Source organism: Phalacrocorax carbo, chromosome 3, assembly GCF_963921805.1.
Source record: "Phalacrocorax carbo chromosome 3, bPhaCar2.1, whole genome shotgun sequence".
Lineage (NCBI taxonomy): Eukaryota > Metazoa > Chordata > Aves > Suliformes > Phalacrocoracidae > Phalacrocorax > Phalacrocorax carbo.
Window position 1 is genome coordinate 7,554,164 of NC_087515.1, and position 16,502 is coordinate 7,570,665.

Below are 16,502 nucleotides of genomic sequence, written 5' to 3' on the forward strand. Positions count from 1 at the left end.
AAGCTAACATAACAGTGATTTTGTTGAGCATACTATTCCTTTTATCTTTTGTACAACAGGCAACCAAATCTATATGTTAGATATCAAATTTATGGCTAGTAACACAGAATAATTTTGATAAAAATGTAAGTGAAATGTCGAACTGTTGTTCATATTAGTGAGTTGGTTGACTGGGTAGCTACGCCTGCTGTTGATAAAGCTTCTGGGCAAATCTGAGATGTTGGTAAGGTAGTATGTTCACAGCAGTTTTTCCCCTTTCCCCGATATGATAAGCCACAGACATTCAGTGTTCAGCTTTGGCACAATGGGCCTGACATTATCAAATGTCTCATTCTTTCCTTGTGCCTTTGGAAAAACTGGTGGTAGTAATGGTAGTTCAAAGCTAAATCTTCATGTCTTACTGTCAAGACTGTGTCTGTGACAAAGACAGTGACTTTTATTCTTAATAAAAGTTCATGTCATTCAGTCTTCCAGCGAGGTTATTGAATATGCCTCCTGCATTTTGACATCTATGCAGTTTGTTGAAAGTCACAATATAGCTTGTGTCCATCAAGATGCTCTCTTCTCAATAAAGATAAAGGCCAGAAATTCCTGGCAATTTCTTAAAGTGCTAAAATTATTATTTTCTGAAGTGCTTGCTTTTTCACCACCTCTTCCTTTTTTTTTTTTTTCTTGACCAAGTAACTCAAAGATCAACAAATATTATGCTAATGGATAAAACATAAGGAAGGACAACCAGTAAACGAGGAGGGGAAATAATTGTGTGTTGCCACTGTAGCCATTCAGCTAAATTGTTCTTCAGCACTGAAATGAAGCTGCCAGAGAAATAATGTAATATGATTGTTTCCAATTTATTCTATAATGAATCTGATGCTACAGTCAAACAGAAGGTCAGTCTGCTGTGATAAAAGAAAGGGTGTAAATGCTGTATGTAAGGAATTGAATTAGGAGTCATATATGAAAGAATAATGCTGCTTATGGAGTTGTCACATTTATAGACTCAAAAATATGTATTTATCAGTATTGCTTGAAGTATGTGATGTGCTTTATGTGAAATGTTCTGTCAGAGGAATATGGACTTATGCTCTTGACAGCGTCCTGTTTGACGGTCTCTGCTCCTGACCAATGTCAGTCAGCTGCATCTCAGTCTAAGAAATTAATGAATCTTCAGCAGAGGTTGAAAGGTTGCTCATGCTTTAACAAGATTTATTTATTCTTTTGTGAGTGGTTAAATGGATTATAGATAAATAGAAATTGTAACGAAAATACTGTGAAAAAAAATGGTCGCAGTTTCCTGGGATAAGAGTGAATATTACTACTTTAATTTTCTTTCACTCAAGATATATGCTGCATTTCTCAAGAGAAACATTTACTCAGACATGATTTCTGTATTTGCAGGACCCCCAAACCCTGTTGAGTTAGCTTGGTTGTCTTTGAGCACGTACCTGGCCTAGCAGATAAAGAATTCTGTCTGATAGTATTTAAACACTGTGGGGCAAACAGTCTGGAGGTTGATGACCTTCAGTGTGGTTCATGTGTCATTAATACTTTCTGGTAAAACAGGGACAATACTCCAGAAGCTCCCCCTGCATACCTTCTATTTAGAAAATTGTTTCATTTGGAGGGGAAAATGGGTGAATATGGAGACATTTAGCAATACATAAGGGTGTAAAGGGTAGTGTGACACGCATCAAAGCTGCTCATCTCTAAAGGCAGCCTTCTTTCAGCCCACAGGAGGATTCAAGCTTCTAGAATATATTTTATACCAAATCGGTGATGGTACAAAGTACGCCATTTTCCCTCATCAGTGAATCGAGCACTTCTAATAGAGAAAGTCGGTAGCCTCTAGGTGCGCCTGTCTGAATTCTACCTTAGATCTGCCCCAAGGACTTAAAAGGTCAATTTATTAAGAAGCAATCAAAGCTAAAGAGAACACATTCATAAAACTACCTTCTTGAACTAATCCCTGAATAGCTTTTTATAGAGAAGACGACTTCTCTGTCACAGGACAAATACAAATTGTCCAGAGATTGATGAGGATTTCTTTTTTCTTTTTTCTTTCTCAGAAGGCCTGATTTTATTACAACATACCCGTATATCATTTTTCCTTGTCTTTCAGTCTGCACAAGGTGGTGGTCATCGAACACTACTCTATGGGCATGCAATCCTGCTGCGTCATTCCTACAGCGGCATGGTATGTAACAGGAGTTGATAGCTTCCATGATTTCTTTTTTGTATGAAAGTTATGACTGAAAGAGCCCAGACTATTGGCATTTACTGATATCTGGAGAATTATTTGTATCAAAAAGTCATTTTACCCGTGGTTACTGGAAACCTTTGTGAGGGGTAGATGCTTGGAAATAGGAAACCGAGCTGGTCATAACTGGCTAAGTGCTAAAATTAAGTCTGGCTCCATAGGGATGAGTTCTCTGTCAGTCTATTTTGAGTTGGTGATTTCTCATTTCTGTTCCCTTGGATATTGCATATTGCATAAGCTGCGACTGAATCCACAGCTGGCATCTGGCTGGCAACCTGAACATATGTTGGAGACTGAGTGGAAAAGGAAATTCCTTCTTGCACATATTTTTGGACAGAAGCCTTACTCTTCAACTCCCTGATGAATTATACAGGTTCCAAGCTCCTTACCTACAAGTTGAGGCTTCATGGAGCTGAACTGCAATGCAACCAGCTCATTTATTTCCACTCTCACTATTCCAGTCTCAGTGGAAAGATAACCTGGATAGACTGAGAGAGGTCACTTTAGAACATATATCCTTGTCAAGTCTCCGTGAGTGCCATTAAATTTATCAAGCATGTATGTTCTTGATAGTAACTACTGGGGATAATTTAAGAATAGTTAATCCTGTGTTAGTAGGCTGATGGCTTTTTATATTTCAGTGGATTATTATATGTGAGCAGAACTAGTAATGCACGCGTTTTTCTTTTGATAGTATCTATGCTGCCTCTCTACATCTCGATCTTCAATGGATAAGCTGGCATTTGATGTAGGATTGCAAGAGGACACAACAGGTAGACACTAGTTTAAAAGACTATGTAATGAAGAATGCTTTCAGTCTAAAAATCATAACAGGACCTATAAATACATATAAATCATATAAAAATTAAGACTATTTTAAGGACTAAAGAAATAAAATTTAGTATTTCCTTGTTTACACATTCAATATCTTGTCTTTACATTTTCTAATAGATTATGAAATTTATTTTCTATGATATATAAACATGTCTATTGATATTTAAATATGAATTTATAGTATTGAATATAAGCAAAGGAATATTCCCAAGTTGCTATTCCTGCAAAAGCCTTCTGCTGGAAATTTTTTAAACTTCTATTATTTTAAATAAAGATTCTATTAAAGTTTTAGAACTGCTGGTGACTTGGATTTATTTATATTTTTAAGACTGATATACCTTCTTACAATGCCATCAGTTTGGTGTAATTGTTTAATTATAAATAAGTTTGCTTGGTTTTGAAGCCTTGCTCTAGCTGGGAGTAATAACAGTGACAACAGCAAAAATTGAACAGTTCCAAGATCGAAGCAGTTTTTTTCTGAAAAGCATGCTTTTTGTTCAAGTAGTATATCTGAAAGCAAGGTTTATTGTGGGAACCAAATTTCTGACTTATAAATATTCTGGGGAATTAGAGACACCCACTTCTTTGTCCTAATTCTCGATGGAATATTCTTTGATGTCTTTCTCAGAACCTGGAAAAAAAGGTGACGGGGAAGCAAAAGCAGCCTGGACCAGGTTGCCTAAACACAGAGAGTCACCTCCTTACTCAACTCTGGAATCACTGTTCCAGAGCTCTTACTGCTTTCTGTATATGTGTGTTATTTCCAGCTGAGTTTCTGACAAGGTGGCGCAGGAATGATATTAGCTATTGAAAACACATGGACGCTTGGTTTACACAACTGAAAACTGAGTCAGAAATGTAGGACTGAGATAAATGTGAAAGCAATGGCAATAATGTTGGGCATTTTCTTTTTAATGTCTTTCTCTGCTGTTACTCAATAACGATGTATAGGTGAGGCATGCTGGTGGACCATCCATCCGGCTTCCAAGCAGCGATCGGAGGGAGAAAAAGTGCGTGTTGGAGACGATCTTATTTTAGTCAGTGTCTCTTCAGAAAGATATTTGGTAAGTTCTCTAACAATATCTGTGCAGTGCTTTCTCTACAGAAAAAAAGAGTTAATAAAACTGTTATACTAAAGTCTGGTTTACATTTCCCCATCCACAAAATTGCAGCTTAAGGTGTTTAAACTGGTATTTGACACCATTTTGCAAACCAAGACACTGAAGGTGTGGGAAGTGTGACATTGGTATGTGACTAATCTAATTTGTGTTCGTTTTGATAATGGAATAGATGTTGAAAAATCTACTAATGAAGAAAAAAAGAAAATACAGAAAACCCAAATCTGTCCAAATTGCATAACTGGAGTGAGTCCCTGTGAGTGTTCAGAGGTTATAAGAGCACTATCATATATGAACTAAAACTTTATACCTAAATTTTGGAATGATTAACTTAGGTACGTACCATTTTCTGGACATTAAAAGGTCCGTATTTTTTTAGGATTATGTGCAGTGTAATAAATAAATGTCATATGACATGTCCTATTTAAATATAATTAAAATACTTAATAATTAAATATAATTGAAATAGTTTCAAACTTTCTGTGGTAGCTGCTTTTTATCACGTGTTTAAATAACCTTCTTCCACATCAAAGTATCTCCTATTTGTTCTGTAATGAAACTCTTCAACATTTTTAGATTAATTTATTTTTGTGTTCGTGGCGTCGCAAGCACCTGAACTATATCGGGGTGGGGGGTGGGGAGATGAAAATAAGAAGAAAATCAATCTGCTGGAGGCTTCTGTAAAATCAGCCCCAATGATTTGACAAATGAGCTACAACTAAAAAAAGAATCTTTAAAGAGGAAGAGTTTTTAGCTTTGTCAAGAGGACTGTCTCAGATCTGCATACAGCATTAAAGTTTATATTATTCACTTTTTTAATGCTATGAAATGTTATTTCTATAATTTTTTTTACAGTATTTAGAAAAAGAAGAGTTTAATAAGACTTGAAAATAATGTGGTTTTTTTCTTTTTGATAAAATTGAAAATGTTCTCCCTTCTTTCGGAAACACAGAAAGAGGAGAATATAATTATTAGAATGTAACTGTACCTTCTAATTAGAAGCTCAGTAACTCCTTTAATGCATTATTTTTTGTAAGTTGACATTCTGACAGCTTTCTGATCATCTTTACCTTTTAAAATTATTTTTAATAACTACTTTTGTGAGAATTGTAATTAGACTTACTGGAAAAGCAAATCATTCTGGACAAAATTAATAAGAAATCTAATTAATGAAAAGGTTTTATTTAAAGACATTTAATTTCTTTGAAATTCATTGAATTGCTGAATTGGGTTGCTGAAGTTGAATTTTGCTCCAAATTGTGTCTCTGTGTAGGTATATACCTGAACTCATACTTTCTCCCCTCTGATGAGTAAATCAGCTCAGCCTTTTATGTTATTTAGGGCTTTTGCCTCAACTATTGATTCTTAAGGCTGTCATATGTACTTTTGAACAAGAGACATGATGCTGACTGCAGAGACTGATTTTCCTTAAACGTGGTGTTAATGCCTATACTTCATCTTCTTTGCAAAATATCTATACACTAAAAATAGTTTTCAGTGTACAGAGAAACAACACAAACCTATGTTTTTAATTATTTTTGATATTTTAATCTCTGCATTATAGTCTTAAAATGGTTTAGAACTAGATTTTAATGAATATTTATTAAACCTATTTCAGTTATTCAGTACTGGTTTGATGGTAAGAAGGAGGAAGGATTCGGCAAATTAACTTTGCTCTTACATACACTCACCTCCACATTTTTATGAAAAGATGTTTTTCCAGACTAAACTAAGAGTTGGTGAACTGCATAGCTTCATAATCATAAAAATATTTGTGGTTTTGCTACTTACTCAGTAGTTACCTCAGCACTATAAGTAAAGCAATGACACTTTTATGAAAATTCAACCAGTTGATAAAGACGGAATTAGCCAGTTACCAATGAGTGAATATTTCTCGTGAAAGCTGTCTCTCCATCTTAAACTGTTAGTCTTAATCCACTAGGCATTCTACAAAATAACTTCAAAGGATGTACCTTTGAAAATAACCACAGTATTTTAGTTCTGAGTGCAGTGCTGTGTCACAGTCCCTATTTTCTACAACACTTAAAGGAATGTAACATCCCATAACCTTTTACAATAGTCAGGACTGTGGAGAGATGAAATTATTTTTATGAATCCTCTTGAATAATGAGACTAAATAGGCTCTGCTGAATCCAGTCGAGGAGTGCTTTTTCTAAGGGTGAGGAGTTCCTCAGATAGGTCCCTTGGCAGAGTGTGATGTTCAGCAGGATGCTGAGAGGTTTATGTACATTATGTGCTTACAGTTAAAAGCTTAGGAAAAGATAAGCTGTCTGTCAAATGTTCTATGTCTATATGCTGTAAGGAATAAGGTTGGAATGTCACCTTTTTATACTGCAATATTGATCTATATTTTCAACCAACTTGCTAATTATTTTCAAATTAAGGCAAACAGGTTAACAATCCTGGGGCAAGGATGTATATGTAAAAATAACAGGTGAGTAGAGTTTGTTCACAGGGCATGGTTTGTCAGAGGGAGTCAGAACTTTAATTTGTATAATACAAGGGGAGAACAGAACTACATCAGCTTCACCGGTTAGTCTTCCAGTTGTCTGAGTGCAGCTTGATTTTTTTTTTTTTTTTCCCCATTGACTTTGTGACTATATGATCTGAGTGTAGTAGATTAGTGTTTAGACCTAATTTGCTTGGCAAACAATATTAAAGTATTAAGAAAATGTCAGGATTTTCCCATAGTTCCCTTTCCCTGCCTTCCATCAAAAAAAAGATATTGGGACAATTGACTATTTTTTTGCCCTGAAGAGTCATCTTTTTAATTGCAGTGAACAAGTTCTAAACTAATAGGGATGCTAGTGTTAAAATAATAAGTTGAAAGTCCACATATGTGGATTTTGGCTATTTGTCGACTCAGAGCAATGTCTCTGGGCAAGGCGTTTGGTTGCTCTGACTCTCACTATCCCCACCTATACAACATGGTTTTAGGTGCTTATTTTTCTGCGTAGCACTTCTGAGGAAAAGCACTTACCTTAACTGCTCGTGGCGTTGCACAACGCGCGAGCTGTGCTATTGCCAGGTCCTTCGGAGAGGAACCTTGGCTCTGCTGAACCCGCTGAGCGTACAGCAAAAGGCTGTAAATATTGTGCCACCATTTAAGTTCAAGACAGAGTTGCTCAGTTTCCTTTCTTGAGGCACTGCAGGCTGGTGAACAGATGTAATATTTCTGGCACGTTTCCCCGTCTTGTACATGCTAGCATATACCCCTGCACTGAGGTTTGCCTGTGCCTATTGTTAATGATGTACCATGGTTGCTTTCAAAATTGCCAGTTTTCAATAGTTTATAAATTCAATTAAAAGTAATTTCTTTCGAATTCATGAACCCTCTGGATAACTTAATCTTTTAAACATAATTAAGGAAAAACTCATTAGACATGAAGTTGAAATACAAAATGCATAAATGAAAATAAAAAAGAAAATTAGTATTAATGAGGTCAATGTTATTCTGGCTAAAAAGTCAGGATAGAGGAAAAAAACCACAGCTTTGAATCTGCAGTGCACAAATTTCAGTATACTGCAACAGTTTCTGCACCATAATACGTATGTAGTTGCTGAGTTGCTGTCCTGACTGTAATGCTGATCTGCAGCTGCATTATGAAAATCTTTGAACAAACCTTGAGGTTTAATTCTTTGACTTAAATTATTTATTTTTTTAATACTGGAAACTAATATGAAACTAATGGGAAACTTTTTTTTGAAGTGTAAGCTTTTCCTTGAAGATTTTTATCATTGTTAACTGATGACAGAGTTCCCTTTAAAAAATAATATCATCCAAATTAAATCAAATTATTTGAAAGATGGAGCTGATATCTGTCATGTGTCCTGGACAGGAGGAGGGGGTTCCTGAGTACTGGAAAGGCACTCCCTCTGCACCCTCTTGCATCAAATATATTGTTTGCTTTCAGCTCTTAGCTGTAGTTTTCTTATTTATTATCAGATACTTGGGAAAGCTTCTAAATACCTGTAGCATTTGTTGTTCCAACAGTACCAGGGAAAATAGCAGTTTGTGGGTTTTTTTCCTTTTTTCACTTTTTAAAAATTTTATTCTTCCGCTGCTTTCATTTTTTCCCTAAGTATATGAAACACAACATTGGACTTGACTTTCTTCTCTGTAAGTTCACAATTCCATCATTTATATTTTTGTTAAAAAAAAAAAAAACAGTAAAAAAAGTTTCTTTTAAAAATAACTTGAATCTGCATAAACAAGCCTGAAATTAGTGGAACCAGGGTAGTGTTGAGCTGCTCTGTTATCATAATTCAGTTCCCACAGAGTCTTTATACTATTTAAAATGTTATTGTGGGGGCTGGTAGATCTTCCTGAAAATTAAGATTGTCAAGCTGCTCTGCCTTATAAAATCCTCCTTTCAATTGCTTATGACCAAATGCTTGTAAGGCATAATATTACTTATTAGAAATGGTAGCATCTATTTCTGAGTTGTGGTTTGGGGTTTGTTTTTTGGGTTTGTTTGGGGTTTTTTGGGTTTGTTTGGGTTTTTTGGGGTTTGTTTGGTTTTTTTTGGGTTTGTTAGGTTTTTTTTGGGTTGGTTTGTGTTTTTTAATCATTCTGAGATAATTTTTCTTAGTTCATCCAGAAGAGGCCAGATGTCAGTGAGCTGGAAGACAGGGAAGAAAAAAAAATTTCCCAGCATTAAGAAAATTCGTCTCATTTTCTTGAAAATGTTGAACATCCCATGCTTTATAACACACACAGGAAATTAAAGGACTGTTCCTGATAGCACAGGTGTACTTTTTGCTAACATTAAAAAAAAAAAAAAAAGAGGGAAGAAAGGTAACAAGCCTCTCCTTGCTTAAACTTACTAAAGAAACATTATCCTGAAATAATGCAGCTTGGTCATGTCTAGGGAAACTTTTAAAAATTTTCTTTTAGTAGCTAAAAGTGATGACTTTTTGTCAATTTTTGCATAAGCCAGACCTCTTGCACCTCCTATGTGTTAATGAACTGTATAAACTCCCTCTATGGCGAATAATTAAATGCACCCCAACCCTGGTGGAACCAAATATTCCTTGTAACGGGTGGCTCATAGCAGGGAGGAAGTCAGGCGCTGTAGTGACAGCTGAGAACTCAGTGTTTCATGTGCTGTCGGCGGTCGGCTGTCACTTAAGGTATGTGGAGGAGGAAGCTATGAGAAAGTAGAAGGAGCAAAAGGCAGGTGATGTGGCAGGGACAGAAGTCTGGGACTGAAGTGGGAAGGAGGGAAACTGAGTGGGACTTGATGACTGGCTGAAAAGACTGGCAGCTGAAGGCAGGCAGTAAGGGACTAACAGATCATCTGGGACAAGAAGCTGGTGACAAGGGAGGAGTGGGCACCCCCTGGTTAAATTTGTGTTAGAAATCTGGGGCAGAAAACCTGTGCCGTTTGGGCAGGGAGAACTGAAAGAAGAACCAGTGGAGTGGGCCTGGTAATGAAGGACGACAAGAGAGATCTGTAGACAAGGAGAGGGCTGGCAGGGGAGAACCGAACTGTTGGACAAAGATCCAGAGAGGCGAAAGTCTGGGGCCAAGAAATGAGGAAAGAATTAAGGAGCAGGAGTTGTGGTCAGCTTCTGGAGAGAATAATGCTGGCTGACATGGGAAAGAAGAGGCTGACCAAGAAAAAAAGCCAAAACCCTATACTGAGGCTTTGTAGGTCTGAGGAGAATGTTTTGAAGCAGAGGGAGGTCCTAATTCTGGGTGATAAGGTAGGCTGTAACTGGGTCTGGAAGCTGGGTTGGCTAGGTAAGACATATGGAACTGGGGCAAAGATTTGGAGAGAAGAAGAGAGTGGGAGAGGTCTGGAACAATTAAGCTAGATAGCTGCTATCAGCAGCTCTCTAGGAGACCCATTGCATTAAGGCACAGCAGTCACCCATGGTATGCTGAAAGCCTGTTCCTGTCAGTGATTTTGTCTTAGTTTAGGTGGCAGATGTCTGAAAAGTGGTTTTAAAGTTTCCTTCTCTACCTGTGGTTCATGTGGGTGTCAGTCTAATGCCATCTACTGTAACTGTGGAAGGTTTTTGCCCCCTTTTTAATATAGGAAAATTACATATAAATGATACCAGAAAAAATAATTTTCTTAGATTTTGAAAAAACACAGGCATTAGAAAATGAAAAAATTATGGCACTCACATATTTTATGTAATCTTTTAAATATACAGTCACACTGGCTTTTTATGGAGTGCTATCTCAGTGTTGATACTTGGATGGATGTGTCAGGGCTGAGTAGCAGATAGGCTGTGGAATGAAGCAACTTTGAAGATGAAGTTTCAAGCTGGGAATGGCAGGTGGAGGGTTGGTGATACAATGCTTAGTTTATTATTATTAATTTTTTACTGGACAGACCTTCTTTTATACCAGGCTTGCTTTCAGGAGGTCACTAACTCTTAATCCCTTACCAGGAATATTTTTCACCTGAGTTGTGGCTCTGAGGTCCTCTCCTGCTAGAGCCTGAGGTCCCAGAGTTGCTCAGTCTTGATACCTGCAACTAAGGTGAATGGAAGATGTCCCTTGAACATTAAAACTGCATCTAATGCAGTCTACAGTGGGAATTAAACAGATCCTTGTCACCTCAACTTGGGTATCCTAGATTAATGGAAATTTCTTGGTGTAATCTATGTACCTCCACTCCCTATTGGAAAATGGGCTATAAAGCTACTCCTTTGGGGTTCTGAGAAAATGAATTCATTAATATTTGTTGTGTTTTGTGAAATGCTGTAATTGTTCGTAGCAAGAGAAAAGCCTATGAGGAGATTAATAATTCTATTTTCAAAGCTTTGAAGAATCGGCTATACTGAATAAAGCATGAGACTGCGTACTGAAGATTAAAGAGAAAACAAAGCACTAAGCAGCTGTTCGCAAAGTGAACTCCTTTATCCTGCATATAAAATGAGGCAGCACTTGTGGAAAAAGTTGTACAGGATCATGCCATTGAAGACTGTAATATGATGATTCACCAGAAGCCATTCTTTTTCCATAAGATACTTTGACATTTCCTAATTTTTGCATACTTGCTCTGTGAAATTAATATTTTGTTAATGAAAGCTCTTTTGTCTAATAATATTAAACGATAATCATTTGGAAGCATAGTAGCTGATGTGCTTTGGGCTTTTTGTGGTTATAGTACAGGAGAGCTACTGTAAAGAGGGGGAATGCAGACTATGCCCATCTGCCCTCTGTTGGATCCTTATGCTTTCCAGTCATGCATCTGCATTGTCATTTTTAATACAAAATGGTTTTCCTTCCTAAAAAAACACAAACCAAACCAAAACACAAAAACAAACAAATAAACAAAACCCAATAAAAAATGAAAAAGGGAGTATATTTTTTTTTCTTGGTTTTTTTCTTTGTTTGTTTTTTAAAGCTATAGATACAGGTACATACTTTTTTACTTCTTTCCCAAGATAGAAATATCTCCAACGTGGACGTCTTCCATTTTGCTTTGCCTGGTCTCAGACTGACTAAGTAAAAGTAGAGAAATGGATGAAGGGCTCCCCCTCACTCTGTGCACATTCTCACTTGTGTACCTGTCGTGGGAATGGTGTCCAAGACTTGGAACATCTCAGAGGTTCTTGGGTCACTGAGGATAGGTGTCTAAATGGTTTGAAACTGCTTCTCTGTCCTGGTCATTGTAGTCATTTTAAGACAGAGAGAAGGGGGAAATAGCAAGGGCTGTTGGAGTCTCTGTGTACAAAAGAGAAATAGATTGAATTGGATCATGTCTGTAGGCTCCATCTCCACCAGCTGGTACTAACTTTTGAAGAAGTGTGGTGATGCTGTTGTTGCCTATAGTACTTCAGCATTCTGGGAGTTGCTCTGCCTTGTACACAGTTCTCAAAATGAACCAAAAAATAAACGCTATTATTTTTCTTTTGCTATTCTTGACCATTGGAATGGCACGATATTGAAGACAGAGACATCCTAATATAAAGTCCAGATAGAATTAGGTACTGCTAGATGAGATGTCAGTTCTGACACATCTTAGCCAAGAGAAAGCCTGAAGGAAAAGTTTTGCTTTATGGTTTTTTTTTCTTTGCACACATGTACATTTTGGAGAATAGAAACTTCGATGCAGACTGACTGTGAAATTTAAAATACATCATCTAGTTATTTAGAGCTGTTGTAAATGCAGCTATGCTGCTGCAATCACCGCTGAAGGGTTCTTGTGGAAATTACATCTGATTCCTAAGCTCTCCTGTGAGCTTTAATACACTGTGTTCTTGAAGACCTAGGAACAGAGTTGTGGTTGTGTTAATTTTCTGCAGAGCAGTACTGAGTTTATAACATGGTGGTAGGTTCAGTTGGGAAACCTGTAGTATTCTGGGAGATTTGAGTCTTGGAGTTTATCCTTGAGAAGATGCCTCTAGACTATTGTGTTAACCTGTATTCATAAAATACCATAATTTAATTCTGAAAAATTATTAAAAACCCATGGCAGGTTAAATGTTGGTTTAAGAGATTGTCTATCAGTAGTGAAGATAAATCTAGCTTTTTGGTTGAGCCTGGACACTAGTGCAGAAAAGATATTGCTTGGGTGAGACAGAAGACCAAGGGACCTGCCTTTAATGGTGAAGACCCATACCAGGATTAGAATAGATAGGCGGACTCCTGAACCTAACATATTTCTGATTTGTGAATGTTATTACTGCCTGAAGGGCATGTGCTACATGTGGTCCTCACCAATGATGGCAACCTGCTACTTCTGCAGATACTGTTATGCCACCTAGCAAAGTTATGTGTAGTAGGATTTCAAGGCTGCTCAACATCAGTATGAGTGTCATGTCCACATCCTGGACATTGTGTTATGGAATTTGTGTTTCATTCTGAGTTTTATTGTGCTGAAAATACCAAGCCAAGCAGATAAGCTCCAAACAGGTTACAAACAGGCAGCAGATTCCTTTGAAACAACATTGAGGTTGTAAAGTATAGCAATGAAAAGTTAGGCAATGCCAGGGTTAAGACTAGCATCTCTGATCTGTTGGGATTTTTTTCCTATACATTTGATGTAGCTGAATCGTTGAGTATTCACTCACAGGCTACCTCCTCTACCTGGTCAAAGCTGCATTTTATTGTTTGCTATGGACGGTGTCCAGGGAATGAACACCATAGCATATGGAATTGTGGTTGCCAAGACCCCTGCCTTGAACTGTAAATTGAAGGATGCAGCAAGCAATCTGAGGAAGTGAAGGAAAGAGATTTGCAGATATATACTCTCTATTTCTTTGCTTTGGTGGTCGTGTGTTGTATTGGGTTACTTAAGCCATACTTTTTAAAAATAAAAGATGACTCAGCTTGAGACATCTGGGTTATAATCAGAGCTGCAACTCCAGTCAAATGAATGGATAAAAATAACAGGTGGTCTGAAGACAGATGTCAGCGATGTATTTTTTGTTCAGTGTCCTATCTATAAAATGGAAGTAATTCAGTTGATACCTTTGTGTGTGAAAATAAGTTCATTAACATGTAAAAAGCACACCGTTACAAGAAGTGCTCTGGTGATGGCAGATCTAAATGACACAGTTGTTATCCTCTTCCTCTTTTGCCCACCCTGAATGATGTGTTTTCCACAAAAAGTAATATTCCTGCTGCGTTGTGCTGTTTGAATTGCTCATTGGCCCTAACTGGAATCTGTGTAGTGATCTCAGAGAAAACCTAACGATGTAATTAAGGCCAGGAGGGCAGGAATGGGACCGGAGGTGTGCTGGGAATTGTAATTCTCAGCCTGGTCTGCCATTGACTAAGTTAGGTAACTGCAGTAAGGGGAAAGTAAAAGGTGAAGCGGTGGTTTGTTCACTGAACATCCTTCATTATATGTCCTGAATCATGCTGGTGTAGTGGAAAAAATGTGAGAACTCTTGCTTTGTACGTCACTAGCTGTTATGGGAGCCATCTAAATGAGCTGATGTGCTATTTCTTATACTGCTGTACAGCTAGAAGGTGTGCAGGCAGAAAGACAGAAGGACCGCACATGTTATTGGGAATCTACCCTCTTCTGACCTCCGTTGCCATTTTCATCCTCTGTACGGTTAATAATTTTACCCAGGAGGTGTTAATTTTGGTCAGAACATACAGAAACAGAGACCAATTCTACTGTGTAAAGACAGTTACTGTCCAGTAGTTTAAAATAAAGTTTTGATAAAAGTGTCTAAATATTACTGCACTTGCAAAGCTCTTACCTGAGAGGATAAACCGTATACTTCAAAGCAGCAGCTTATTTATAGAATGCTTGGTTCTATAGCGTTATAATTGTATAATCTTGTGTTGTTTGGCACTTCACAGGGTACCAGTGGAACTGACTGATGACTTTTGCAAGGGTGTGATATATGATATACCTTGAGATTAGAACTTGTTAGACAATAATGTCACTGCACTAGTGGGAAAACACATGTGTGCATGCTCACACACATACACACAAAGAATTCTAGAAGGGAAAACATCTGTGGCTGTCACTGGAAAGACCTGCCACTTTGGCAGAAGGTAGGCAATAAGAGCACCCATGGAGTGTTTAGGCAGGAATTGAGCCTTTCGGGGAAAGGTAGTTTCAGTTTTGCTTGGATCACGAAAACTTTGTGCAACAGTATATGTTGGGAACTCCCTTACATGCCTTACAAAGGTTTGTAAGACCCCCCTGCAGCATTTAATAATCAGTTTTTCAGAGAGTTTGCTATGGTCTAAGACCCCAAACAGGTGACTATTCTCTGCCATTTAGGTAGGTATGTCTCTCTGAGACAAATATGCTCTTATTCCAGCTTTATGTCTAATGGCCCTTGAAGAGTACCCAGATCTGATTTTTGTGTTTGCTCATACAATCACTATGAACAATTTATGTATGAAAGAACCAAGAAAATATTTTATATTATTATTGTATGTTGTAAGGAGATTTTTAATTAATCGCAGATAAAAGCCTCTCTGTTTCCTGGTTTTAGCATCTCTCTTATGGCAATGGTAGTTTACATGTTGATGCAGCCTTCCAGCAGACGCTCTGGAGCGTGGCACCAATCAGTTCGGGAAGTGAAGTTGCCCAAGGTAAGACTGACTCAACTTTAATTATTGAAAGACTGACTGTAACTGAAATAGCTGAAAAGTCAAATTATTCTGCCAACTGTGGCTGAAGTATGGGGGTGGGTTTCCTTTATGTAAACATTCAATCGAGTTAAAAAATATATGAATGTTCTGAAAAGAGAGAAGGGAAAATTATGCTGAAAGGGACACTGATGGTTTTCTCCATATTTTTATTCTAAATACTGAACAGCTGATTCAAATCTCATTTTACTAAAGGTATGATAATGTTCGTAGCATTTTTAAATGGTTTTGATCCTCATTTAAATTGTCTCAGATTATTCTGATGTATGTAGTTGTGGTTACATGTTCCTGAGACTGAGGAAAAAATGTTATGCAAGAGGACTGGAAGCAGGATGTGAAATCCAATGAGTTAAGAGTGGGAATGGTTTTGTCCAGAGCATATGGTTTGGAAGAAAAATAAAAGGAGGGAAGACAAAGAGAGACAGTCTAGAACAACTTTCAAATTTTGTTTATTTTATTTGGGAATTAGGAAGGGGTTCTTTTAAGGCAACTTTTGACATGAAAGGACAAAAGATCCCTGAATTTATGCCATGCTGGTTCCACAGAGAAGAGAAAACCCTCATCTTTTGAGAAAAGTTTGTCAGGATGTAAAGGCTAATTATTTCTAGTTTCCTACAAATCAATGTTATGAGTAGATTTTGTAACAGAACCATGAGAAGGTTAAAGCTGCAGGTTCGTTCTTTCTTACACCCTGGGATTTTTGGGTACTTTTTTTTTGAAAAGGCAATATGCTGAAATTTCACATCAGTTCATTTTGTCTGGCATATTTTAAGACATGGCTGTGGAATGCTTTTACAGCTTTGCTCATTCAGCTTTCAGGGACAGCATTGCCAACACCTCATTTCTACATACTCACTGTGTTTTTAGGCTATGAGAATCATTCTGCATGTTCAGATTGTCTGACATGGCTCCTATTCATATCTGTTATTAAAAAAAATTCTAGTTTATTACTTAACAATATCCTAAACTTTGTGGAGAAAACCTTTCTGTTGATGAGAGGAGAAAACCTGCTCTCTAACCTGTTGTCTCTTCCTATAAACTCCATTCTCCTTGTCCTCCCACTGCTGGCAGCTCTGGTGTGGCATTCATGTTAATAATCCCAGTACCGCTTACTAGATGAGGCCCAGATTTGTGCTGTGCCAAATCTCTCTGGTTGGTGAACCTCAAGAGTGAGACCTGCCTGGCT

The 16,502-nt window shown here is 37.4% G+C and overlaps 1 protein-coding gene across 1 annotated transcript in view; it reads left to right on the forward strand.

Moving 5' to 3' along the window:
* RYR2 (ryanodine receptor 2) overlaps positions 1-16,502 on the forward strand; it is a 437,201-nt gene that overhangs the window by 163,071 nt on the left and 257,628 nt on the right. Inside the window, exons 7-10 of the mRNA XM_064445463.1 lie at positions 2,120-2,194; positions 2,952-3,030; positions 4,043-4,155; positions 15,160-15,259. Coding sequence (XP_064301533.1) covers positions 2,120-2,194; positions 2,952-3,030; positions 4,043-4,155; positions 15,160-15,259 — 367 coding nt within the window. The remainder of the gene's footprint in view (positions 1-2,119; positions 2,195-2,951; positions 3,031-4,042; positions 4,156-15,159; positions 15,260-16,502) is intronic.